General features: G+C 37.5%; 1 protein-coding gene across 1 annotated transcript in view; it reads left to right on the top strand.

Annotated features, from left to right (window-relative positions):
* The window catches only part of THSD7B (thrombospondin type 1 domain containing 7B), a 1,055,806-nt gene that overhangs the window by 354,291 nt on the left and 674,596 nt on the right, over positions 1-26,919 (top strand). The window contains exon 4 of the mRNA XM_069574436.1: positions 18,761-19,009. Coding sequence (XP_069430537.1) covers positions 18,761-19,009 — 249 coding nt within the window. The remainder of the gene's footprint in view (positions 1-18,760; positions 19,010-26,919) is intronic.

Here is a 26,919-nt window from a genome sequence, read left to right as displayed (position 1 = left end):
AACACTCCTCAGTCCTTCTTCCCCTAGAAGTAAAACAGGAAGTCTAGAGGGTAGTGTTGAATATTTTCCTTCCAACAGGCTAATTAGGCTTGGTAAAATCCCAGCTGATTAGGCTTTGGTAAAAATAGTTTCCTTTGAGGACAGGCTTTTAAAAAAAATTCTCTGTGTTTATTTCAAAATGGCTAGGATTCCCATTCCCTGCTGGGAGCATTTTTACCTTCACTATGATAACCTGGTAGGACTTCTGGAAGTATAGAAAGAATATCTACTAGGACTCTCCCGCTCTGCCCCAGAGATTTTAACTGAAAAGCTTGTCCATACTCAACCACCAGAAATTGGTCAATTTCAGTTCACGTTTTCCTACCCTGGTACTGATGCCAGCGGCAGTTTCTGCTTCTGGTGTGCTCTTCCAATAGTAATTTGTGGTACCCTGTATCTGCCTTTGCCTCTTCAATGTTTGGAGCCGTCATCTGCCTTGTGACTACAATTCTCTGATGGATCTAAGATTTTTAGTTTGTCCAGTCCTGTTTTGAGGACTGAAGTGATGCCTTCCAAGCTGTTCACATGCTGAAATGGGAGCCAGAAGTCACCCTGTTCTCTTTTGAGTGTGTGTGTGTGCTCACTCAGTCGTGTCCAACTCTTACGGCCCCATGGACTGTAACCCGCCAGGCTCCTGTGCCCATGAAGTGTTCCAGTCGAGAATACTAGAGTGGGGTGCCATTTCCTACTCCAGGGAATCTTCCTGATCCAGGGATCAAACCATATCTCTTGCATCTCCTGCATTGACAGGCAAATTCTTTACCAATAGTGCCACTTGGGAAGCCCTCTCTTTTGAGTACTAGGCAGCATATCAGACTGAAGCAACCTTTTAAAAACCATTATTCCATGAAATTGATTGTATTCATTCCATTTAGTCATTGAAGCATTATAAATTGACTCACAGACTAGGGAAATATGATGTTACTAGACTTACTAGGAAATACAGAGTTCAGTGGGGACATTTCTGTTTCTCTCTCTTCCACTGTAATTAACAGAAATATCCTAGAGAGCTGTGTGGTTGAGTTATTGACAATATTGTCTTATTTGTATCAAACCTGATGAACTATGTAAACATAGTCCACAGACTTTTTGCCAAAAAGGCTCAAATCCATTTCTAAAAAGCATACATTTTTCTTTTTGTGGGTCTGGTTCATTTAAGAAAATATTATCATTTATATGTGACTGTTGACTTCTAGGATGAACTTTGTTTCCCTTAATAGGTACAAGTTTTCCTTAAGTACAGACACCTTTTACTCTGTACTTGTTCCACCTTTAGATGACTTTTATTTTGGTGTACTCTGTGATACTGTAGGGACAAATGTCATTTTGCTTCCCCTGTTTTGATTATGGCAATGTCTGGCTGTCCTGGCATTTAGAATAGGAGGACCTCATCTTTACTTCCATAATGCATGCTCCTCCTTGTGCCTTGCTGGCATGTCATTTTCTTCACCTAGGACACCACAGAGCTTTAATTAATGTCCTTTAGTAGCTCTCTCATTGATTTCTTTAACTTTTGATAATCACATCAAGCAATTTCCCCTTCAAAGTTACGTGTGCAATGTGATAGGCGGTTGTATTACTCAAGGTGCCACTCTGCTCCCTCATCATTGATTTGCCTCTTGGGTTTAAAGATCTTTTGTTTTTAACTGTCTCATTGCATATCCTTTTTTGCCTTTTATTTTGACAGGACTATCTCTGAGGTTTCATTATTAAATTTTAAAATAGCTATCCTATAGCCTGATCGCCATTCCTTTTCTCAAATATCAATGATACTGTTATTGAGCTTTTCATAAAACCTTGACTTAATGAAATGAAGTAGTTTTCTCTGTTTAGGGTTTTTTTTTTTTTTAATGCTTCACTTTGTTTCTTTTACTTTTTTTTTTTTAAGTAGAAGAACATCTGAGTTAGGAATTCTGATCTGTAGACTAAACATTTTGTTCATATGAATAGGAAAATGATTCTTATGTATTGTTTGGATGAATAAAATTCAGGTGAATGAATTTTACTCTTATTTTAATATAGAAGGAAATTTGGCATGGACAGTCTTTTATAAGCTATGATCATTTGATTTTTGTTAAACATGCCTTAATTTCTCTGATCACTGTGCTTGAATAAATACTTTGATTTCTCCTGAAAAGAGTTTCTGAATGTTAACAAATTTTAAGACTATAAAGGAAACATCATTTCTAAAGCTCAAATATTACCGTTACTGTGTTTGTTTGCATTTTATCTCCACCACAAAAGTAGATTTGGAAAGAAATTTTCTGTTTTTATAGTCCCCAAAACGAAAGAGTTATTTTCATACTTTGTTCTTTGAAAGCAGTAGAGAATGTTTTGGTGGTAGGAATGAAAATGGAAGGAGAGTGAGAAAAGAATAAATTTAGTTTGTTGTTTTTCTCCAATTTTAAGTTTTAGATTTTTATTTTCCCCTCCTCATCTTTATTGATTTAATTTTTTAAATGGTGTATCATATATCTAAAGCCAAATGTATATATAAAGTTAAATTCAAAAAAGTGTTACTCCATTCAAATTACTTTCATCCTGTCTTCTACTTCTTGTAGCTAATGTACTTTCTTGTTTTCTAGCTTTTGCTCCTTGTATTTCTTTATATTTTCTCTTCTTTCTTACACAAAAGAAAGCATACTATCTACTCTCTTTGGCTTTTTTTTTTTTTTTTTTTACTTAATATTATTTACTGGAAATTGTTCCACATCAGTTACTGAGTTATTCAAGGTCTTCTTCCTTTTTTGACACTTGCTTAGATTTTTGTTGGACTTCCCCTGGTGGCTCAGATGGTAAAGCATCTGTCTACAATGCAGGAGACCTGGGTTCCATCCCTGGGTCGGGAAGATCCCCTGGAGAAGGAAATGGCAGTCCACTCCAGTACTATTGCCTGGAAAATCCCATGGACAGAGGAACCTGGTGGGCTACAGTCCATGGGGTCACAAAGAGCCGGACACGACTGAGCGACTTCACACTTCACTAGAATTTTGTTGACTCCCTAAACCACTTATTTGAACAAATTTCTATGCTTGGCCATCTTGGAGGTTTCCAGTATATTTTAATTACAAATAATTATTTGACAAGTAAACTCTGGATCATGTATTTTGATACTGTTGAAGGTATATCTTTAGGATAAATTCCTAGAGGGTGATAGCTGGGTGAAAGGATTAATATATACAAATTTTGTTACGTTTTACCAAATTTCCCTTCCTGGAAGTGATGCCATCTTAAATTCCCATCAACAAATTTACAAAGAGAGTGTTTTGTCAAGCTTTTGGAATTTTTGCCAATCTGAAATATGAAAAATGATATCATAATTGTATTTCTCTTAATATGTATGAATTTGAACATTTGCCCATATATTCAGGGACCACATTTCTAGTTCAGTTTGAAAACTGTCTATCTGTTTTGTGCCAGGAGCCAGCGTGAGGAATCCTGCCCGTGGCAAAGGTCATGAGGAAGGAAGTCTGACAAAACACAAGGGTGTGATCAGGCTTCAGGGGTTCCCCCTGGAATTTCCTGAGCATCTACCCCAAAAAACCAGAGTCTGCCTGCTTTCCTGTGTTATGCTTTCCACCTACTCTTCTGACATTAATAGGGGGCTGTCACCCCACCACCTTTTTCTGGAAAATTTTAATTTAGAGCTTTTAGATAATAAATCTTCTGGGCATAAAAAGAGTGTTTCAATCCAAAAACCCCTCTGATGCGCAGCTGTAAGACTCTTACAGCTGTGCATGTGATTGCTTGCGGCCTCCCGACCGCGAGGGGCGCAGAAAGCTTAAAACATCCTAGGAATGTAGGGGCTTCCGAGGAGTCAAAACCATTAGACTAGGGCTGATTAAAGGTTTCATTTGTTGAGCCAATACATGCTGCCCAATTTTCATATCTTTTATTTGTAGATATAGTTGGTATATAGAAAAAACAGATAGTAGCCCTGGCATTAGCAATATTAGATCTTTGAGTTAAGTACTTTTTTTTTTTGTTATAACCCACTGCACCTTTGTTCTATAGGAATGTAACTTTATTTAGTATTTTGAGGGTGATGCAGAGTAAAGAAAAAACACTTCTAAGGAAAAAGAGTTTTCTGGTTGATAGACATTTATCTAGGGAGAGAGCCATAAAAATGTTAACAGGCCTCTTGGCCAGAAGATAATGTAAACCACCTGAGACCTTTTGTGTACGGGAAGGTATGCAAAAAGAAAGCCTGGTCTCAATGGGAGTCAGGACTGCTGCCCCTGCATAACTCTGCATATTCTGTTATTTCTTCATGTACAACTTGGGATATATAAGCTAATTTTAAAAATAAAGTCTTGAGTCTTGCACTGATGCTGGGCCCCCCCATGTCGTTCTTCTCTCCCCTTTCCCGGCTGAATTCCCATCTGGAGTGCAGAGGCTCTCCAAGTCTACTTACTTGCCCTGGCTTCTAAGATCTACGCGAGAGGGAGCCCAAGGTTGGGCACCCTCTGCTATTCAAGTGGACACCGGCGGCCTAACGTAGATGGTGCAAACCTCTTGTCTTGAGGTTTTATTAGTTCTCCATGTAAACCAAGTTATTCAGCCTCTTTTTCTCCACGAATATTTCCTACTACACTATCCGTTTCTAATCTCTCTCTATATCTGTAGTTAAGTAAGTTTTTTCCTAGGACGCCGACTCCTTCCCCGCTTTGAATTCCCTGGATCCACCAGGGCTGGACCCTGACAGTTTTGTTTGCCTGCATTTCTATAGGAAGTTTTGTCCAACGTGTTATTTCCAAGTCTTTGTATCAATAGTTAAGGATATTAGCGCTGAATCTGGGGTATGTGTTTTCACATTGTCTTTTGGTTATCAATTTGCGTTTCAACTGTGCTTATGATATTTTTTATGTAAAAGGTTAAAATTTTTTCTACATTGTCATATTGGTCTCTCTATATAATTTATTGCATTTAAAGTTTAGTTATGGCCTTTTCCACATCCAATTTGAATGTATTGATGGTTTCAAAGTGCTACTAATATTTATGCCAGGACAAATAGGTAATGTGGGATTTTCCTAAGCCATCTGATTATTATGTCACCCTACATATGATGCACTTTGTACATAGACCCTAGATAACCACTTGGCCATGGGTCCTATGTGTGTGTAACACTACTCTTTATTTATAAGAGCAAAATATAAGGAAGAATGTCAAAAGGGAATACCATAACTAAAACTTAGAATACAGAACACTAAGCAGCAAAGAAAAGAAGTAAACTAGATTTCTCTGTATATCGAGATTCGTAGATATCCAGGATGTAAGTGTAAGGTGTGAATACAAGATTCTAGAATGCTATGGGTAAATATATTTTTTATATAAAGGTAACTGATAGTTACAATTAAATACAGTCCCAAGTTACAATAGTGGTTCCTTCTGGTACTTGAAAAAGGGAGTCCTGGTTATGGTTTAAGGGGAATTAAGCTATATATTAACATCTTATTTCTTTGAAAATAATTTGAAGCAAGTATGACAGTTGTTAAAACCAATAGATCTAGATTAGGATGGGGTAAATGTATATTTTAAGAAACATTATTCTTTATATTTTCAGGGACTTTTCTTCTCAAAATAAAGATGAAATAATACCTCAAAAGTGTATTCATGATTTTGATAGATTGCAGTGAATGGTGTCGGATTCGTGATCTCCAAACAAGATTTAACTTCAGGACCAGGGACCAGCCTTGATCACTCAAGAACTTTTGTGTAGCAGAGTTTTATTAAAGTATAAAGAGGGACAGAGAAAGCTTCTGACATCAGAAAGGGAATGGAGAGTGCCTCCAATCCCTAGTCTTAGCAAGGGAATTATATACTTTTTAATTGGTTATTCAGGTCAGTTCAGTTCAGTTGCTCAGTCGTGTCTGACTCTTTGCAGCCCCATGAATCGCAGCATGCCAGGCCTCCCTGTCCATCACCAACTCCCAGAGTTCACCCAAACTCATGTCCATTGAGTCAGTGATGCCATCCAGCCATCTTATCCTTTATCATCCCCTTCTCCTCCTGCCCCCAATCCCTCCAGCATCAGAGTCTTTTCCAATGAGTCCAAAGTACTGGAGTTTCAGCTTTAGCATCATTCCTTCCAAACACCCGACTGATCTCCTTTAGGATGGACTGGTTGGATCTCCTTGCAATCCAAGGGACTCTCAAGAGTCTTCTCCAACACCACAGTTCAAAAGCATCAATGCTTCGGTGCTCAGCCTTCTTCACAGTCCAACTCTCACATCCATACATGACCACTGGAAAAACCATAGCCTTGACTAGATGGACCTTTGTTGGCAAAGTAATGTCTCTGCTTTTCAATGCTATCTAGGTTGGTCGTAACTTTCCTTCCAAGGAGTAAGCATCTTTTAATTTCATGGCTGCACTCACTATCTGCAGTGATTTTGGAGCCCCCCAAAATAAAGTCTGACACTGTTTCCACTGTTTCCCCATCTATTTCCCATGAAGTGATGGGACTGGATGCCATGATCTTTGTTTTCTGAATGTTGAGCTTTAAGCCAACTTTTTCACTCTCCTCTTTCACTTTCATCAAGAGGCTTTTTAGTTCCTTCTTCACTTTCTGCCATAAGGGTGGTGTCATCTGCATATCTGAGGTGATTGATATTCCTCCTGGCAATCTTGATTCCAGCTTGTGCTTCTTCCAGCCCAGCGTTTCTCATGATGTACTCTTCATGTAGGTTAAATAAGCAGGGTGACAATATACAGCCTTGGCATACTCCTCTTCTTATTTGGAACCAGTCTGATGTTCCATGTCCAGTTCTAACTGTTGCTTCCTGACCTGCATATAGGTTTCTCAAGAGGCAGGTCAGGTGGTCTGGTATTCCCATCTCTTTCAGAATTTTCATCTCTTATTTCTACTTGTCAGAACACATAATGTTTACATATTAGTCTTCTATCCATGCTCCCAGCCCCACTATAATCTTAGATTTACAGTTATATTTGTTACATGTTTACCACAGCTTGTTTGTTCTGAGTCAGATTTCCATGGTAACTGCTGGCCCTTTAAATATATTGGTTTAGGTCTTCTTTTGTATAGGTTTATTGGGGATTAGAACATTAATTTTTTCCAGCGTATTGATTTCTTTTTTCCCAAGTATATGTAATATATATGTGTTGGACCTCCTTGCCTACTTTCCTACTTTCTCTGACCTATTTTACTTCTTGTATTTCATCTTATTTCTCTTTGTGTTTTCTCCCCTATTTTCCTTCATTTGAATCTGTTTTATTTGTTCTTTCTTGGGCATCTTATAATACAGTATTCATTTTTTAAATGATTTTTTTCCTTCTATTTTCTTTTGAGTTCAGTGAATTCTTGTTCTTATTTTAAATCCATTGTGGTCTTAGTTTTTATATTTCTACTTCAAGTTAAGTTGTTGTTTAATATCTTTAAATGTTGAGGATATTTACTACAGTTTCATGTGTTTAATGATAGTGTTTTTCTACTTTGTTTCTGGTTATTTAGAGCAAACTTCTTACCTATAGAAAATTTTTCACACTTTTAGAATTTTGGTTGTAGTTTAGAATGAACGTATTATGCTATATTTCTGTTTCTATTCATTTCTGAACATGCTTCTTATTTAAAAAATGTCCTTTTATGCGAGTGCTGCCTTCTTTTGTGATATGTCATTTGTGGGCCTTGTTGCTAGTGGTGGTGGGGAAAGTGTGATGTGTCTTATTTTACCTTTTTTTGTGTGTAGGATCCTTAATTTCTTCCATTCCTTATTTTCCTTCCTTGCCCCATCTCCATGGACTACCAGCCACTCTTTATATAATTGTCCTTCAAAGGAATAATTCTCCAAGGTTGCCCTTTCCAGACATGCATACTTTTGAGCTCATCCTCCGTATCTCTGCTAGGACTACCAAATTCTGACCTGTATTTTGTGTTTTGAAATTTGATGAACTTACTTTTTCTGGAAAAGATTTTTCTGTGGTTCATCTAAGTCTTTAACTCCTCTGTATTTTCTCTCTCTCTCTCTTTTTTTAAATTGAAGTATAGTTGATTTAAAATGTTGTTTTAGTTTCGGTGTATGGCAAAACACACACATATGTATATATATATATTTTCAGATTATTGTCCATTGTAGGTTATTACAAAATATTGTGTATTAATTACAATATTACAAGCTATTACAGTATTATAAACTATTGAGTATAGTTCCCTGCGCTATGCAATTGGTCCTTGTTATCTATTGTATCTATAGTTAGTGTATGTCTGTTCACCCCAAACTCCTAATTTTTCCCTCCCCCAACCCTTTCTGGAGAAGGCAATGGCACCCCACTCCAGTACTCTTGCTTGGAAAATCCCACGGACAGAGGAGCCTGGTAGGCTGCAGTCCATGGGGTTGCTAAGAGTCGGACATGACTGAACGACTTCACTTTCACTTTTCACTTTCATGCATTGGAGAAGGAAATGGCAACCCACTCCAGTGTTCTTGCCTGGAGAATCCCAGGGACGGGGAGCCTGGTGGGCTGCCTTCTGTGGGATCGCACAGAGTCAGACACGGCTGAAGCAACTTAGCAGCAGCAACCCTTTCCTCTCTGATAAACCTCCCAGGTGGTGCTAGTGGTAAAGATTCTGCCTGCCAGTGTAGGAGATGTAAGAGATGTGAGTTCAATCTCTGGGTCAGGAAGATCCCCTGGAGGAGGGTGTGGCAAGCCAGTCCAGTATTCTTACCTGGAGAATCCCATGAACAGAGAAGCCTGGTGGGCTATATTCCATAGAGTTACAAGGAGTTGGACAGGACAGAAGTGACTTAGCCCACATACATGCAACCATAAGTTGTTTTCTATGTACATGGATCTTTTTCTGTTTTGTATATAAATTCAATGGTATAATTTTTTAAGATTCCATATATAAACAATGTTAGTTGTCTTTATCTGTCTAGCTTACTTCACTTAGTATGATAATCTCTGTAATCATTATTATGGGATCTTTTAGAAGACCTGTCCTCTACTTTCTGCACCCAGTAAATTGCATCTGAAGGGGGTCAATGGATAATCTGTTAGAATATTGTCTGTTTACTTGTGATTTGAAGGTAAAGGTGTGTGTGTATGTTTGTGTATTTTTATGTGTGTGTGTTCTCTTTATCCAGTAATGGTGAACACAACAGTAATATGTGGTTTGTTTCACTCTTACTATTTTTGCGGGGAGAATGGTGGTAGGAGAAATTCAGAGTTAGGTAACTACCATTGTTCTCCAAACCTGAAGTCAAGATAGACTTTTTTTTTTAATACAACTTTCAGGTCTTATACATTTATTTGAGTCTCTAACAAGAGCTCTCACATGGATCAACTGTAAATATAATTTTGGGTTAAAAGCCAGAGAAATTTAATTTTAGTCTTGGCCATTCTGTATTCTTGCTGTGTGCCCATTAGAAAATCACAACATTTTGGGGGCATGAGTGTCCTTTTCCATAAATTGAAAGTAGAAGCTAAGACCTTCAAATGATTACTGATATTGCTTTCATCCCTAAGCATTCACAAATATATACCAACATATCATTCTTAGTACTCTAAGAAATTTGGAGAAGATAAAATCCATTTTATTCTGAGACTTATACTGCACTTTAAATTCTGTTGAATAATGTTTTCTGGTAACAGGAAATGAGCACAATACTAAAAACATTCCCTTTTGATATAATATCACTCTCAAGGATATTTCTTCTCAAGAATGTAATATCTCAGTCTGTGTTCTGATCTCTTTATCTGTAGAAAAATCTCTCTATCCCACAGAAGCAACTGAACAGTGTATTTAAAATAGAATTTTGTGTTGCTATTTTAGCTCTAGTGCATGATTTTAGTTTTATTATCTATTGACTACTTTAAAATGATATAAATCAGAGTAAGAAATTAAGAGGCATTTTAAGAGCTCAGCTTTACATATGGAGGATTAGAAAAAAACAACTTATATATCTCAATCAGAGGCTCCCATTAGTAATAAATTCTAGCCCAACATAAATGCGTTTTGTCATATAAGACATAATTATCTCAGGTTACTGTGACCAGGAAGGGCATTTAGAAAAGGAAACTCATAATCTTCCAGTTAAAACTTCTCAGGAATTCTTAATTATTTTCATGATAAGTTAAAACTATTTCTTAAATTTTCAAAGTTGGTTTCCAGACAAAATTTAAAAAACTCAACTTTTTCAATTGTATTTACTCATTGAATCATATAGGTAGTAGGCAGCTTACTTTTAGTCTAGTTTCTGAAGTGGCTAGGGATTTCACATAAACTTGATATGTGCATGTTTTTCTTCTTCAGGTTATTATTCTTATTTTCGGAGCTATTCCTATTAGTTTGACTGATGGGAGAAAAATGCAACCAGTTTGGAGTCAAAATCATTAAAAATAAATAGCATATATTCTATCTGGTTTCCCAAATCTATTCTCTCTTAAGCCTATCTGGATTCTGGTTCTTCTCTCTCCATTTTACCATTCACATTTTATTCCCTGGTGTTATTTTCACAATGTGATCTTGAAATCATTCTCTATGTTAGAATTTGTAAGCCCTAGAAGCAACTGTTCTCTGCTTATTATGCTATAATTTGGTTAGCTGCTACCATATGGATAGCAGTATTTTTGCTAAATAATTGGAATATCTGTACATGTGAACAGCACCCAGTTTTATTAAGCTTGCTAAAGTACTTTCTTAGTTAGTTGCAATTGTACTTCTGTAAAAATAACCTTTTAACTGTAAAGTGTATTTTGTAAGTACGAAAGGCTATAAACAAATATTACATAATTTAGAACAAGCATAATGAAAATGAAAATTCTTTCACAATTCAATATTTCACTCATCCATTTTTAATTACTTCTAGCCAGTGTTTTTCCACATGTAGGGAAGATTTAGCTCTGTGGGAATATGTTGATTTATTGACTAGATAATAATGTGGCTTTTGCAAAGCATTGTGTCAAAGGACTTTTTCAGTTTTTGGTTAAATATGGCAAACAGAACATAACCATTTATTACTGCTGTATTCTGGAACCCCACTTAAATAACAGCAAAGGAATTACAAAGGCATGAACTCTCAAGGAGAAATATAATAGAAAATGATATAATAGTTTAAATGAAATGTCAGCAAATAAGGGAAGCTGGAAAGTAGATGGATGCGTGGCGGCTTACCTAGCAGGGTGGAAAAAGCTGAATGCTCCCCCTTCAGCTGGACGACCTGCCAAAAGCAGACCAGTTTACATGACACAGCTGTATCAGGCACAAAGCCATTTTCCTGTCACATTTTTGCCTCTTCCATCACACACAGAAAGATATTTCACCATCCTCTTTGCAGTTATACAGGAGCCATTTGACTGAACTCTGGCCAATGCAATGTGGGCAGGAGTAACATAAGCCATTTACAGGTCAAAATCATAAATCACTTTGGGCTATCCTCTTGCTCTCTCTACCTTTCTACCTAAAGGTGAACTTGGAAGCCACATATTCTAGATGGTGAATTTATAAGATGAATACAGGGGCTTCCCTGGGTCCAGTGGCTAAGACTCCATGCTCCCAGTGCAGGGGGACTGGGGTCAATCCCTGGTCAAGGAACTAGATCCCACAAGCTGCAGCTAAGAGTTTGCATGCCACAACTAAAGTTTGAAGACCCAGGGTGCCACAACTGAAGAATCCACATGCTGCAATGAAGATGCAAGATCCTGCCTGCCACAGCGAAGACGTGGCAGAGCCAAATTAGAGAGAGAGAGAGGGAGAAGGGTATGAACTGAGTTCTTAAGTCTTTAGGTAGAAGAGAGTCTTCTAGGAAGGCTGATAAACTGCATCAAAGACCAAAGTGTTTGTAAAGGGAAAATGAACATTTATTTTGTAAAGTCATAGAGATTCCAGGGTTTATTTGTTACCAGAATATAGCCTATTCTACTCTGACCAATAAAAGATTCTTAGAAGGTTTAAGAATTATAGGCAGTAGTAAGCAACTCTGACAACAGATATGTTCAGTATGCCTAAAAAGTATTCCCTTCTCTGCAGAACATAGTCTTAAGTATGAAACATTGTCTTCTGAACATGCAGGTTAAGTGAAAACCCATCCATAGTGTGTGAGTATTCTGACAGCTCTTTCTCTAATCAGTTTTCATAAAGCTGATGACTGGCTCTATACACACAGTGCAAGAGATAGCAGAATTCTTATCTTAGGGAAAATGTGAGCCACAGAGTAAAGACTGATGGAGACCAACATTTGATGGTCTCCAATAAAGTAGTCTGAGTTCTGCATAATCAGCCAACAGATATGTTTCAGTGAGCCTCACCTGTGATCAAAGAGCTTCCCATCTGTGCTTATGATACTTCATTTTACTTCATGAGAGTAAAGGATCATTAAAGTTAAAAAAAGTTATATATAATATTGTCAAAGATACTAAATATTTCACTCATGAAATAAAAGTAAAATAATATTAAAATAAATTAGGAAATAAGAAAAAAACATTTGACATTAAAATTTGATTGTATGTTTAATTTAATTAAAAATGTTAAAGATAATTGAGGAAATCTCTTTGAAAGAAAAACAATACGGAAAATAGGGGAAAAACAGAATTATATAGGTTAAACAAGGACAAATGAGTTTAGTGTTGATGTTTCCAAAATAGGAGGTCCTTCCTATAAAATGCCACATATGAAAATATATATCAAATTGAGTGATGACCTAAACAGGAAATCCAAAATATGAAAGTTCTCTAGAAGGAAAAATATGAGAGTGTAACTTATGACATTGGGATAGGAGAAAAAAGGTTTTGTACATGGTGAAAAAAAAAGGCACAAACTATAAAGGGAACGACTGAAAAACAAACTACTGCATACCACAAAGAAACACTATATACAAATTAAAAATAATATTATGAGAAAAGTTATTTGTAGCATAAAGAAGAAACAACAGGTTACTATGTAGAATTTGTATTTCTCTCTCTGTATTTACTTTTATCACCTATAATGTGTATAAGTTTTCATCTTAAATAAGAAAAAGTCATCCCACTGGAAAGATGCATTAGTTTCCTATAGATTCTATAACAAATTGCAACAAACTAAGAGGCTTAAAACAATGTAAATGTACTAACTTATAGTTTTGGAGGTCAGAAGCCTTAAGGTTAAGAAATCTTGAAATGAAGATATTATTCTGTTTTTCTCTCTCTAGGGGAGAATCTATTTTCTTGCATTTTTCCTGTTCTTAGAGGCTACTCACTTTCCTTGGGTCATGGCCTTATGTTATCCCAACCTCCGATTCTGCTGGGCTTCCCAGGTGGTGCTAGTGGTAAAGAACCCACCTGCCAATGAAGGAGGACATAAGGGACATGGGTTCTGATTCTATTATCACATCTGCTTCTCTGTCTCTGGCCCCTTTGCCTTCCTTTGGACTCTTTTATAGTTACATTGGGCCCATCTGAATAATCCAGGATCATCTCTTCCTCTCAATATCTTTAACAGTTGTATCTGCAAAGTTTCTGTTGGCAGGTAAGGTTCACAGCTTAGGCGTGTTCACAGCTTTCAGGAATTAGGATATGGACATCTTTGGGGGACCACTAGTCTACCTGTCACAATGCACAAATAATATGAATGGTAAATTCGTAGGATAGAAATCTGAGTAGTCACTAATGATTCAAGAAAAATATAAATACAGCTCAGTGGTAACCTGGAAAAAACAAATACAATTACTCATTTTACATTTATCATTTACATTTTGGAAAAAAATAAGTCTAATAATTTTTAGCATGTAGGAAAGGAAAAATGTCACAATACCTATTATATTGCTTTACATGAATATTTATGGCCCAACTTCAGGCAAAAATACTAGGGAATTTGCTCACAGATGTATAGCAACATAGAGACATGCAAAGGGAAGTTTAAAACATAATCCTATGGAATCAAAAGAAATTAAGCACAACCAAAAGGTATGCTAATAAAAACATGAATAAATATATTGTCCTGTATTCTTGTTGGAATATTGCTCACTAATAAAAATGAATGTGCCATATCTGCATTTTTCAAATGGATGTAGAAGTCATAATATCAAATGAGAGAAATGATTTCCAGAGTAAAATGAATAATAAAGGAATATTTAAGTAAAAATTTTGAAAACATACCAGACAATAAATGTTATTTCTGAACATATACCTACTTAAAATATAAAAATGTGTAGAGAAGAATAGAAATCAATTTCAAGGTAGTGGCTGTGTATGAAGAAGAGAGATGGAACTAAGATTGTAAAAGACATAGGTTATTTACCTGAATTTATAATTTTTAAACGTTTATTTAATGAAATCTGTAGCTAGATGTTAGCTTTTGCTAGCAGAATATGAGAGTGTTTGTTATATTACTCAGCTTTTCTGAATGTTTCTTTAATATTAAAGTAGTAATTGAAGCGTAAATGAAATGAGGGTAATTTTCTGTTGGTTTTTGTAAGTGTTTCTGTCCTTATTTTGTAAGTAAAGAGATTTCCTTACATTTCCAGAGGAAGTAGTATTAAGTAGAGTAATTTTTGGTTTCAAAGGTTTCCTTTACACTTGAATACTTGTGAAGTAATTTGCAGATGACAACATACTCTATAAATGTCAAGGAGGTTTAATTACCTTGGCTTTTCTGCCTTTTTCTTAAAGCTACATTAGCAGTATATGTCTGTTTTATGAAAAAGGCATGTCACCTTCTGTGAAAGAATTGAGTCTTATTTGCGTATACACAGTAGTCTTTGTTTGGGGCTTTAGTTTATAAGGTGACTCTACTTGGGCTGAAAGATATTAATACTATAACTCTGGACAGGGTAAGCAGATCACATTTTATTATTCTTTTTCCCATAGATAATGAATCTAAGTAGCCTTGAGACTAAGGTCATGCAAATATATTTTGAAACAGAATTCAGGATTCAGATAATTCTGATAGACCATTTAGTGCTTAATCCACTATTTCAGAAAAAGAAATAATCTCATTGATTATGTTACACCAGGGCTCTATGTGGTACCTTTTATGATTACTCTTTTTAATAAAGGAGGTAAGTTGGTAAAAATAATATTAAATATTGCTATTAAATTATAACATTAAAATAGTAAATATGTAATCACTAAAACATATGCCCTTCCTAATTCCAAGAATTAGAAGCTGTTTTCAGAATTACAATACCCCTTGATTAATTCATCCAGCTCCATGCAAGTGCTTGTACTGTTGGAGTCTTAACCCTTCTTCCGGTCCAGTAGGAAAAGTTAGTTCAGAGAAGATGAGAATGACAACTGGTAAATGGTAAAGACCAAACCACTACTTCTGTAGACAGAGAACTGTATAGTGTGGGATCTCCATTATGAAAAGAAGAAGAAAATCAACTTTGGAAATTAAAACTCTATAAAAGTATGCACAAATTTAAAAACTTTATTAAATCCATTTCTTAGGGCTACCTTAACAAAATACCATAGACTGTAACTTAAACAACAGATATTTATTTGGTCACAATTCTGGAGGGTGGATCAGGTGTCAGCAGGACTGATTTCTTCTGAGACCTCTCTCCTTGGCTTGTAGAAGGTTGTCTTCTTTCCATGTCTTCTCATACTCTTCCCTCTGCTTGTGTCTGGGCCCTAATCTCTTCTTATAAGGACACCAGTCATACAGGATTAGGGCCTACCCTCATGACCACTTTTTAACTTAATTACTGCTTTAAAGACTCTGTCTTCAAGTACAGTTACATTCTGAGGTATCGAAGGTTAGGACTTCAACATATGAATTTGTGTCAGGACATGACTCAGCCAATTATGATTTCTGAAAAGTCAAAACCTAGAAACTTGTTAATCAACAGCTTTCTGTTTTGTCATAAGTTTAAAAGAGGTGGTCATTTCCTCCGTTCTCCCCATTGTACAATGATGGTACATTATGATTTAGGTGAGAAATTTTCAACAAAGATTCTTCCTATTTTCTCTCAATCCCAAGATCCCCAAATATCTAATTGAAGTGAGTAATGATAATGAGGTATACATTGTTTTTTTCATTTTGAAGGGGATCATATGATCTGAATAGACTTTTAAAAATATTGTACCAAAAGTTTACATCATTGTGAAATTTGAAAATCATGCTAACTCTCTGGTTTCATGAAGGATGCATGCACGCATGCTTGCTAAGTTGCTTCAGTCATGTCCGACTCTGAGACCCTATGGACTGTAGCCTGCCAGGCTCCTCTGTCCATGGGATTCTCCAGGCAAGAATATTGGAGAGGGGTGCCATGCCCTCCTCCAGGGAATCTTTCCCACCCAGAGATCAAACCCATGTCTCTTAGTTCTGCAGTGGCAGGGGGTGGGAGGGTCCTTTACTACTAGTGCCACCTAGTGCCCTTCATGAAGGACAGCTGTATTGAAATTTCACCATATTTTACTCATTGATCTGGCCTAATGTAAACATATTATTCTCCCCTGCACCGTCTTCTATAATCTATTTCTTTATTCAGTTCAGTTCAGTCACTCAATTGTGTCTGACTTTGCGACCCCATGAATCGCAGCACGCCAGGCCTCCCTGTCCATCACTAACTCCTGGAGTTCACTCAGACTCATGTCCATCGAGTCAGTGATGCCATCCAGACATCTCATCCTCTGTCGTCCCCTTCTCCTCCTGCCCCCAGTCCCTCCCAGCATCAGAGTCTTTTCCAATGAGTCAACTCTTTCCATGAGGTGGCCAGAATACTGGAGTTTCAGCTTTAGCATCATTCCTTCCAAAGAAATCCCAGGGCTGATCTTCAGAATGGACTGGTTGGATCTCCTTGCAGTCCAAGGGACTCTCAAGAGTCTTCTCCAACACCACAGTTCAAAAGCATCAATTCTTCGGCACTCAGCCTTCTTCACAGTCCAACTCTCACATCCATACATGACTACTGGAAAAACCATAGCCTTGACTAGACAGACCTTAGTCGGCAAAATAATGTCTCTGCTTTTGAATATGCTATCTAGGTTGGTCATAACGTTTCTTCCAAGGAGTAAGTGTCTTTTAATTTCATGGCTGCAGGCACCATCTGCAATGATTTTGGAGCCCCAAAAAATGAAGTCTGACACTTTTTCCACTGTTTCCCCATCTATTGGCTCCCTTAATTTTCATTATTTTTCCAAGTCAGAAATTTGGAAGCATTTTAATACTTATCTCTTTCTAAATATGTACAAAGTAACTATTGCCAAACTCTGTCTGTAGCTGTTGTTCCACCAGGTTTCATAGGCCCGGTTTTGAAAGTTAGTGTTTGAACAGTGTTTGAACTCTTTCTTTGATTTATATTCCTGTCAAAATTATGCTTTTCTTTCATTCGACGTAATGGATGTCTTTGATTGAAGAAGGGAAATACAAAACAAAATGAAAAAGAAACAAATGTCAATTAATACTTGAATTATTATTATCTTCCTACATGAATCTGACTGCCTCCACTTAAAATTATTTAATACTCAGTTAAATCCAAAGTCCTTAGTCCATGACATGAAGCTTTTCCAGACATACTTTTTGCATAACTACATTCCTAATATTTATCCACTTTTCTCTTTGAATTTTATGTGCCATAAATATGTCCATTTATGACTTTTACTTTCTCCCATTGGTGTGCTTTTGAATATATGACCATCAGTTCTGATGGTTGAAGGTTCAAAGTAGGATAGGGGGCTTGATTTGTAGCATTTGCTGATTTCTGTAGTGTAACTACTCTGACTATGGCTAAGTGTAAGCTAGCCACATGAAATCAACTGGCTTGCAAAATTCTGAAAATTTTACACTTTGTCCTTGCTGAATAGTATATCCAGTTCTAACATACCACTGGTTCCTATAACCACAAATTTTATCTAAAGACTTCAAATATGCTACTTATTTGACTTAATTTTAAGTCTTCTTTCTGTGCCTGAGAAGTTCTCATTAATTTTTTAAAGTGTGTTTCAGATGTCCATCTGTTTTAGAATTGCCCCCCATCCTTACCCCCAGCTTTCCTGTGTGGTCTATCACTGTCTCATTAGTTTTTCTCTTCATCATTGGAAATGATTTTATGTTGAGTTCACCACATTATCATATCTTATTATTTATTTATCTGTTTTCCAATTACATTGTTAGCATTTGAAAGCACTTCAGTTTTGCAGATGAGGAAATTGATGCTCAGAGCTTAACAATATGGGGAAACATAATGCCACATTTGTTTATTTTTAATAGACCAGTATATAAAAGAATGGACAGATTAATACTCAAAAGCTTACATTTACTTTTCTGTGACCGTACACAGATGGTTTAGCCTTCCTGACCTTAAGTTTTCTCATCTACAAATGGATGTAATAATAGGTAAACTCATGAGACTGTTGTAAGAAAATGCCTGTGAAGCACAGTGCAGTATTTGATACTGAGGAACCGCTGAACAAAGAGTAACTGTAGGCTGTGTCAGAAAGTGCAAGCACATGAGAAGATCCTCCATTATTTCAGAGGATGCTTTGGACAAGGTACAAGATAGACTCATCTTACTTATGTGTCTTGTGAGAGTGAAACCTTGTAGCTTCACGGTTTCAGGTGAAATCGAGTGTTCACTCTTAATGTAAGACCTTCAATAGGTTTATCATGATGCCTGTAACATTAAAAAATTTTTTTTCCTCTTACTTTAGAGCTTATCTTGAAAACTTGAAAAACCCAGGTTTCAGGTTTGTTTGTTTGTTTGCTTTTAATCCAGTCTAGGTACTTCATAATGTGATTGCACTCATTTAGCCCATGGCCTGCTGTTTTCTGTTCCTGTTCTTTCAGCCTTTGCATGCAAGATTCCTTCCCTTTGACTGTCCAGTCCTGCATCATGCCAAAAGACTGTGAAACCACTGAGTGGTCTTCCTGGAGCCCCTGCTCTAAGACCTGTCGTTCAGGGAGTCTCTCACCAGGATTTAGGAGCAGGAGCCGCGATGTGAAGCACGTTGCTCTTGGAGGTGGGAAGGATTGCCCCGAACTTCTCGAGAAAGAAGCCTGCATTGTCGAAGGAGAGCTTCTGCACTTATGTCCCAGGTATTGTGTTCTTTGGCATGAGTGTTCAGTTGTTCTATATAATCTGATTTTATGTGATATAGACATGTTACCAATCACTATAGCTGTGCCTCATACTTGTCAAGTCTTTACTCAGTGCGAAGTTTCATATTAGGCAGTAGAATGCAGTGGGGGTAAGGGCATAGGCTGCGTTGATTCCCTGGCCTCCAATCCTACTTCTGAGACTTTCCAGTTATGTGCATTTTGGCAAATGAGTTAAATCTAGTGCCTCAGTTTACTCTTCTACTAGCCATATTCACTTCATCCAGCACCTGCCACAGCATAAATATTTAATAGCCATTAGTTATCATTACCTGATATGCCAGACCTAATTTTTCTGATAACCTAGGAAGTCATTCATCAGCATCTTCATTTTGTAAATAAGGCCACTGATGCTCAGAGAGATTAAGCAATTTCTGAGGTTACATAGTTAATGAATGACAGCCCCCTGATTCTAATGACACTCTTTCTCTGAAATTCACTGCCACCCTGGGGCACTGTTTCTATTTCAGGTCCCTAGGGAAATGGAAAATGTTGGAAAAGGGTTGACATAAATTAATAGCTAAATTGAAGACCTTGATATTGGTTATATTTTGCCCGATTATGTTGCCTTTGGTGAAGACCCCAGTGTATTTTCATCTGGTTGTTGGCTTACAATGGACTCAGTCTGATAGTGATAGAAGTTGTGCAGAAGTTGGCTGGGGATGAATTTGTGATAATTCCTGCTGCCCAGCTGCCCTGAACTATATCTTAAGTCTGTAGCTATATTGGATAGACCTTTTCTAGTTTCTTATTGTATCTAAGATTTGAGACCATTTCCTCAGTGAAACAGTAAAGCAAAACATAACTTACTGTAGGAATTAATCACCTGGGATATGTGAAGTGTAAGCAGGTTACAAACTCACCTGGTGTTGTTGATGGGCCTGGCTATTCCTTATACTTGAAAGAATGCGTGTAAGAGGAGGGCAGAGTTTGGGGAGGAGGGTATCGTCGCTCATTTCTTCCACGTCACCAGAGAAATCTGGGTTGATTCAACATACTCCTTACATGTTGACTGTTCATTTTTTAGTAAGATGACTACTTAGATTTACATCATTTCTTGCCTGAAAAAGCAGAGAAAGCAGATGTAGTTCCTGATTCTTGACAAGTTAACCTACTGTCACAGAATCCTTCCTAATTGTATAGAGTATGTGTTCAGTCTTTGAAGACACTAATTTTGGGGCAAAGCATGAGACTAGAAATAAAACCTGAGGTCTCTGTCCTTTTTGAGCTTAGATAGACCTTGGGTTAAAATTGTATAACATTACTTTTTAGCTGTATACGTTTGAAAAAACTGTACAACTTCTTTCACGCTGCCTGTGTTGGAGGTTGAAGAGCTGCAGACTAGCACTGTCTATCCCACTGCGTAGCACATAGGAGGCACTACCAGTGTACTGATCCTTACTGTTGTCATTTTCAGGAGGGTTCATTTCCACCAGTAAGAGACTCTCCTCTTGGAAGGCATAATGAAATGAGTTCAATACAGTTGCTCAGTCATCTCTGATTCTTTGCAACCCTGTGTACTGCAGCATGCCAACCTTCCCTGTCCATCACCAGTTCCCAGAGCTTGCTCAGACTCATGCCATCCAACCATCTCATTCTCTGCCATCCTTCTCCTCCTGCCTTTAATCTTTCCCAGCATCAGGGTCTTTTCCAATGAGTCTGTTCTTTGCATCAGGTGGCCAAAGTATTGGAGCTTCAACTTCAGCATCAGTCCTTCCAATGAATAGTCAGGACTGATTTCCTTTAGGTTTGACTGGTTTGATCTCCTTGAAGTCCAAGAGACTCTCAACAGTCTTCACCAATACCGTAGTTCAAAACCATCAATTCTTTGGCACTCAGCTTTATAGTCTAGCTCTCACATCTATAAATGACTGCTGGAAAAGCAATACCTTTCATTAGATGGACCTTTGTCGGCAAAGTAATGTCTCTGATTTTTAATATGCTGTCTAGGTTGGTCATAGCTTTTTCTTCCCCAAGGAACAAGTGTCTTTTAATTTCATGGCTGCAGTCACCATCTGCAGTGATTTTGGAGCCCAAGAAAACAAAGTCAGTCACTGTTTCCATTGTTTCCCCATCTATTTGCCATGAAGTGATGGGACTAGATGCTATGATCTTACTTTTCCGAATGTTGAGTTTTCAGCCAGCTTTTTCATTCTTCTCTTTCACTTTATCAAGAGGCTCTTCAGTTTCTCTTCACTTTCTGCCATAAAGGTGGTGTCATGTTCATATATGAGGTTATTGATATTTCTCCTGGCAATCTGGATTCCAGTTTTTGCATTATCCAGTCCAGCATTTTGCATGATATACTTAAGTAAGCAGGGTGACAATATACAGCCTTGATGTGTTTTTCCAAATTTGGAACCAGTCCATTTCCCAATTTGAAATCAGTTCATTGTTCCATGTCTGGTTCTGACTGTTGCTTCTTGACCTGCATATAGATTTCTCAGTAGGCAGGTGAGGTGGTCGGTATTTCCACCTCTATAAGAATTTTCCAGTTTGTTGTGATCCACACAGTCAAAGGCCTTGGCATAGTCAATGAAGCAGAAGTGGATGTTTTTCTGGAACTCTCTTGCTTTTCCTGATTCAACAGATGTTGGAAATTTGATCTCTGGTTCCTCTGCCTTTTTTAACTCCAGGCTGAACATCTGGTAGTTCTTGGTTCACGTACTGTTGAAGTCTTGACTTGGAGAATTTTGAGCATTACTTTGCTTCCGTGTGAGATGAGTGTAATTGTGTGGTACTTTGAACATTCTTTGGCATATTATCTATTCTATAATAACTTAATAGAATAGAAAGTTATTCTTCTGAGTGATTTGAAGATTTTTTTTTCCCTATGGAGGCCTAGTTTGGGAAGATTCTCAATGTTAGGCTGCCAGAAATAGAATCTGAGTTAAATGATAAGTTCACATATGTACTTTTTTCCTTCATCCTTTTCAAGGAATGGCTGATGACCTTCTCCTGATATTTTCAACAGTTTTTTGAGTTATAAATATCCTCCATTTTCCTCTTTTCTTTGTCAATAACTATGCAATTCTCTTGTAAGTAAGAGTGGTACCTCCCTGAAGATGTTGAAGAAGTTGAGTTGTATCAACTTTGTTAAGAATGACTGCTTTTTATTGAGTACATGTTTTAGGTCAATAACTTTACCAGAGATGTTATAAAGATTATTTAGAATAATATGACATTTATAATCTAAATGGGACTTTTAATAGTAAAACGTGATGTAAATTGGTATTGTCTCTTTTGATTCAAGTTGAAGTCCATTTGGCTTCAAGGTCAGCGATCTTTTCAATACCTCACACTGACTCTCATGTCAATGAAGACATACACCCAGATGAGGGTATAGATACATAGAACATGCATTCATACGTGTTGTTTTTCCCAACATAATACCATGGAATGGTAATACTTCAATATGTTTGGTTCAGTTCAGTTCAGTCACTCAGTCGTGTCTGAATCTTGGACCTTTGTTGGCAAAGTAATGTCTCTGCTTTTTAGTATGTTGTCTAGGTTAGTGATAGCTTTTCTTCCAAGTAGCAAGCGTCTTTTAATTTTGTGGCTGCAGTTACCATCTGCAGTGATTTTGGAGCCCAAGAAAACAAAGTCTGTCACTGTTTCCATTGTTTCCCCGTCTATTTCCCATGAAGTGATGGGACCAGATGCCATGATCTTAGTTTTCTGTATGTTGAGTTTTAAGCCAACTTTTTCACTCTCCTCTTTCACTCTCACCGAGAGGCTTTTCAGTTCTTAACTTTCTGCCCTAAGGGTGGTGTCATCTTCATATCTGAGGATATTGATATTTCTCCCAGCAATCTTGATTCCAGCTGTGCTTTATCCAGCCCGGCATTTCACATGGTATACTCTGCATATAAGATTTATTCAAGATTAATTTCTACTTTGAGCTTCATTTGATTGAACCTTCACATCGGAAAACAGGTCCTGACAAAAAGTTCATTGGAGGTTAACCTGGGCCTCTAGATCTGCTGTGTAGAAATGTTACTGAGTATGACATTTTCTAAAAACCTTCTCAAATAGTGAATTTGAAGGAGATAGGAGTCTTAGAAAATTCACTGAATACCAACCAGTTTTTTCTAGGGAGAATGTTGTGTTTACTAATGATTCTAGTTGGTGGTGGGGAGGAGCACACTTAAATAACAACAACAAAATTAACATTGTCTGACATTCTTATTTGTCTAAGATTTGAGCAGTGGCCTCTGCCTCAGGAAGGCATAAAGACTATGTGTTAACTTTTTGTTTCTAGTTTGACACTGGTGATTAAAATTCATCATGAACAAGGAAAATAGAAACAAAAATCTCTTAGGGATCAAAAATGTCCTTTTCTGCTTTCTCAGAATTCATGAGCACTTCATATGCATCAAGAAATTTAATTCACCATCCTTCTCCTTAGTAGGAAAATGTCCTCTCTTGGAATGTCACTTGGTTTTACCCTTCTACCATCTTTGCTGTAGGAGATGTTTTCCTTTATTCAGTAAATATACTCTTAAACTCTTGCCATGTGCCAAGCACTACATTAAATGTTTGGGATACCTCAGAAAATAGATTGGACAAAGTTTCCTTTGTCTTGTGGGATCTAAATTTTAGTGAAGATATATACTAAATAAATTTAATAAATAAAATAAACTATATATTTTGTGTATGAAATATAGAAAAAAATGAATCATTAGAACAGGGCAAAGATAGAGATTCCTGGAATGCTGTAATGGGGGCCAGCTCAGGTTATAGAATTAGAGTATCATTAGAGAAACTTCATTTGAACGAGCAGGATCAGGGACTGAGGTTTGGAGGAGGACCTGAAGCAAGTGGGGAAATTAGCATTTCAGTTAATAAGAGGAAGAATATGTATTCCAAGAAGAGATGAGCTAGAGATGTGCTTACTTCCTACTTCCTCCAGTAATAATACTGTTCACAGTGGTTTTTAGTTGTGTAGTTCAGGGGCTACTCTTTTCATTAGCTGCTGCCGCTGCTGCTAAATTGCTTCAGTCTTGTCTGACTCTGTGCGACCCCATAGACGGCAGCCCACCAGGCTCCGCCGTCCCTGGGATTCTCCAGGCAAGAACACTGGAGTGGGTTGCCATTTCCTTCTCCAGTGCATGAAAGTGAAAAGTGAAAGGGAAGTCCTGTCTGACTCCTAGCGACCCCATGGACTGCAGCCTACCAGGCTCCTCCGCCCTTCACTAGCTAGACTCCACTAATCAACATTTTCGCTTGAACACTGTGAGTGCCAGTCCCTAAGGCATGATTCCATGAAAGCAATTGTGACCAGGAAGAGCCCCTGCTAGAAGAGTGCCCAGACGCTGGATACTTTGGAGATTCCTCGAGGCATTGAGCATAAGTTAACCTGAAAGGCTGAGGCCAGCCTGTGTTAAGCTGACTTGGGAAACTTTAGAACTACGATTGCTACTTGAACAACCGGGGTTTGAGATGTGCAGGTCCTCTTAGACGCAGACTTTTTCAATACTAAATAATACAGCACTGCACAAGCTGAGGTTGGTTGATTTCATGGATAGAGAACCTTGGATACAAAGGATGGACTAACAGACCCAAGTTTTTGACTATGTGGAATATCATCACCTCTTATAGTTGTTCAAGAGTCAACTATATAAGGGAGTTAGCAGTGTAGCTTTAGGATCTTTGTGAGAGAAAGAGCTTAAGGCTGCTTTCACAGAGTCGTACACGACTGAGCAACTAACACACACACTCATGTACACACACATATAGCCTTAAGTTTATTTTCAAAAGGATGCTGTTTTCCCATCTATTTTCCATGAAGTGATGGGAACAGAGGCTATGCCCTTCATTTTTTGAATGTAGAGTTTTAAGCCAGCTTTTTCACTCTCCTCTTTCACTTTCATCAAGAGGCTCTTTAGCTCCTCTTCACTTTCTCCCATAAGAGTGATGCTATCTGCATATCTGAGGTTATTGATATTCCTCCCAGCAATCTTGATTCCAGCTTGTGCTTCATCCAGTCCAGCATTTTGCATGATGTACTCTGCATATAAGTTAAATAAGCAGGGTGACAATATACAGCCTTGACATACTCCTTCCCCAATTTTGAACCTCTGGTTACTGGATAGCATAAGAAAAGGCAGAGGACACAGACAGCTGGGACCTGACCTGATGTTACAACAGCTATGACTCCAGACCCTCTGTACTTAAGCAGAGAGCCTGTTCTGGCTGAACACACAGTAACAGACAAGAATACTGAAAAATGTCAGCATCTTGGAATTGACACCTTGGATGACCTACCAGCAACTTCCACAATCTCCCCAGGAGACAACAGCTTTCACACTGAAATGACTGTTGTATTTCTTAAATGTTAATTTAACATTTGAAATTTAATATAAGACAGTGATTTTAAAAGGTAACAGTGACCAATATAGAGTAAAACTTTTAAGAAGATCTCTAGGCAGACACTGTATGGCTGATATTTTACATAGAGTGTGTGAATTACTGCCCAGAAAAACAATTTCCTAAACATTGCTTCAACACTCTGGTCTGACACTGAAAAATATGAGGCCTCATAAACTTTCTTTCCCTACCTCTAGTATGTGTTAATTTATCTCTGTTTTGGGTGAACTAGAGATTCTTCGCAAAAGGTCTGTCTGTGCAGACTTTGAGAGGTCTATGTGGGTCTTCTACACACTTTGATGTGCTTTTAAAACAACCTGCTGTGGTCAGGCTGTTCCTTCCTATTTTCTCTTTAAGGTATTGAACATGATCTAGATAAAGTTATTTTTCCTGAGAAAACTCTGAGGATCAATTGATAACTTTTTTTTTTTTTTTAGATGAGTGTTAAAGCCAAGTAATGGTGCCAAGAGAAGGGATGGTGGATAAAAGTTGGCTTAGTATTTGGGCTTCCTTTGCCCATTGAATGAAGTGAGTGTTAGAAGAGGGATGTTGTGTCTTAAAGAGATGTTTGTTAAACATCTGCTTAGCCTTCACTGTGCTGATTAGTGGAGGACTCAGAAAATTTCAGTCTGTCATAGTTTATTCATTTTAAGATTCTTGTATACTACTCTCATTAAAAACTAGCATGTCTTTAACCTTATAACTATGTTCTTTAAAAGTGTTTAATAGTTGGTAATGTTCCCATAACTCATCCCAAACATATGGATTTTTTGTTAGTTTTTTTTTTTTCCTGCCTCTTCTACTTCAGAGTGGGTAGCATCTATAAAAATGTCTGGCTTAGAGTAAATACTCAGCAGACAATGGATAGATCATCAAATGTAGGTCAGTAACAGAACAATTTTATGCACAGGGTGCTTTATTCCATACTGATACTTAATATGACATGTGTGAATCATTCAAGTCAGTTTGTATAACAGGCATCTAAAATTGGCTTCATAAAGAATATTCAACATGGACATCTCCCCAGGGAAGGAATGGACACACAGAACTTGATGGAAAGTGTTCCCCAGTGGCTGCCTTGCTTTTGCTAAGTGTGTCTGGATTTCCAGAAAAGAAGTTGCTGTCATCATTCGTTGTAAGAGTAGGTTCAAGAAGGGTGAGAAATGAGATCACAATTAATTAGTGTTAGTCAGTCATGTCCGACTCTTTGCCACCCCTTAGACTGTAGCTCACCAGGCTTCTCTGTCCATGGGATTTCCCAGGCAAGAATACTGGAGTGGGTTGCCATTTCCTTCTCCAGAGGATCTTCCTGGCCCAGGGATTGAACCTGGGTCTCCCATATTTCAGGTGGATTCTTCATTTGTAAAAGTCTGGCTTCTGGAAAAGAATGGCACTTGCATTGCCTACCACATCTGCTGATCTTTTCCCACTGGTTGTCTACTATAGTAACACCTTGCACATAATAGAAGCTCAATAAATGG

The sequence above is a fragment of the Ovis canadensis genome, chromosome 2 (assembly GCF_042477335.2).
Source record: "Ovis canadensis isolate MfBH-ARS-UI-01 breed Bighorn chromosome 2, ARS-UI_OviCan_v2, whole genome shotgun sequence".
In the NCBI taxonomy this organism is placed as follows: domain Eukaryota; kingdom Metazoa; phylum Chordata; class Mammalia; order Artiodactyla; family Bovidae; genus Ovis; species Ovis canadensis.
This window is presented reverse-complemented; position numbering and strand designations above follow the sequence as displayed.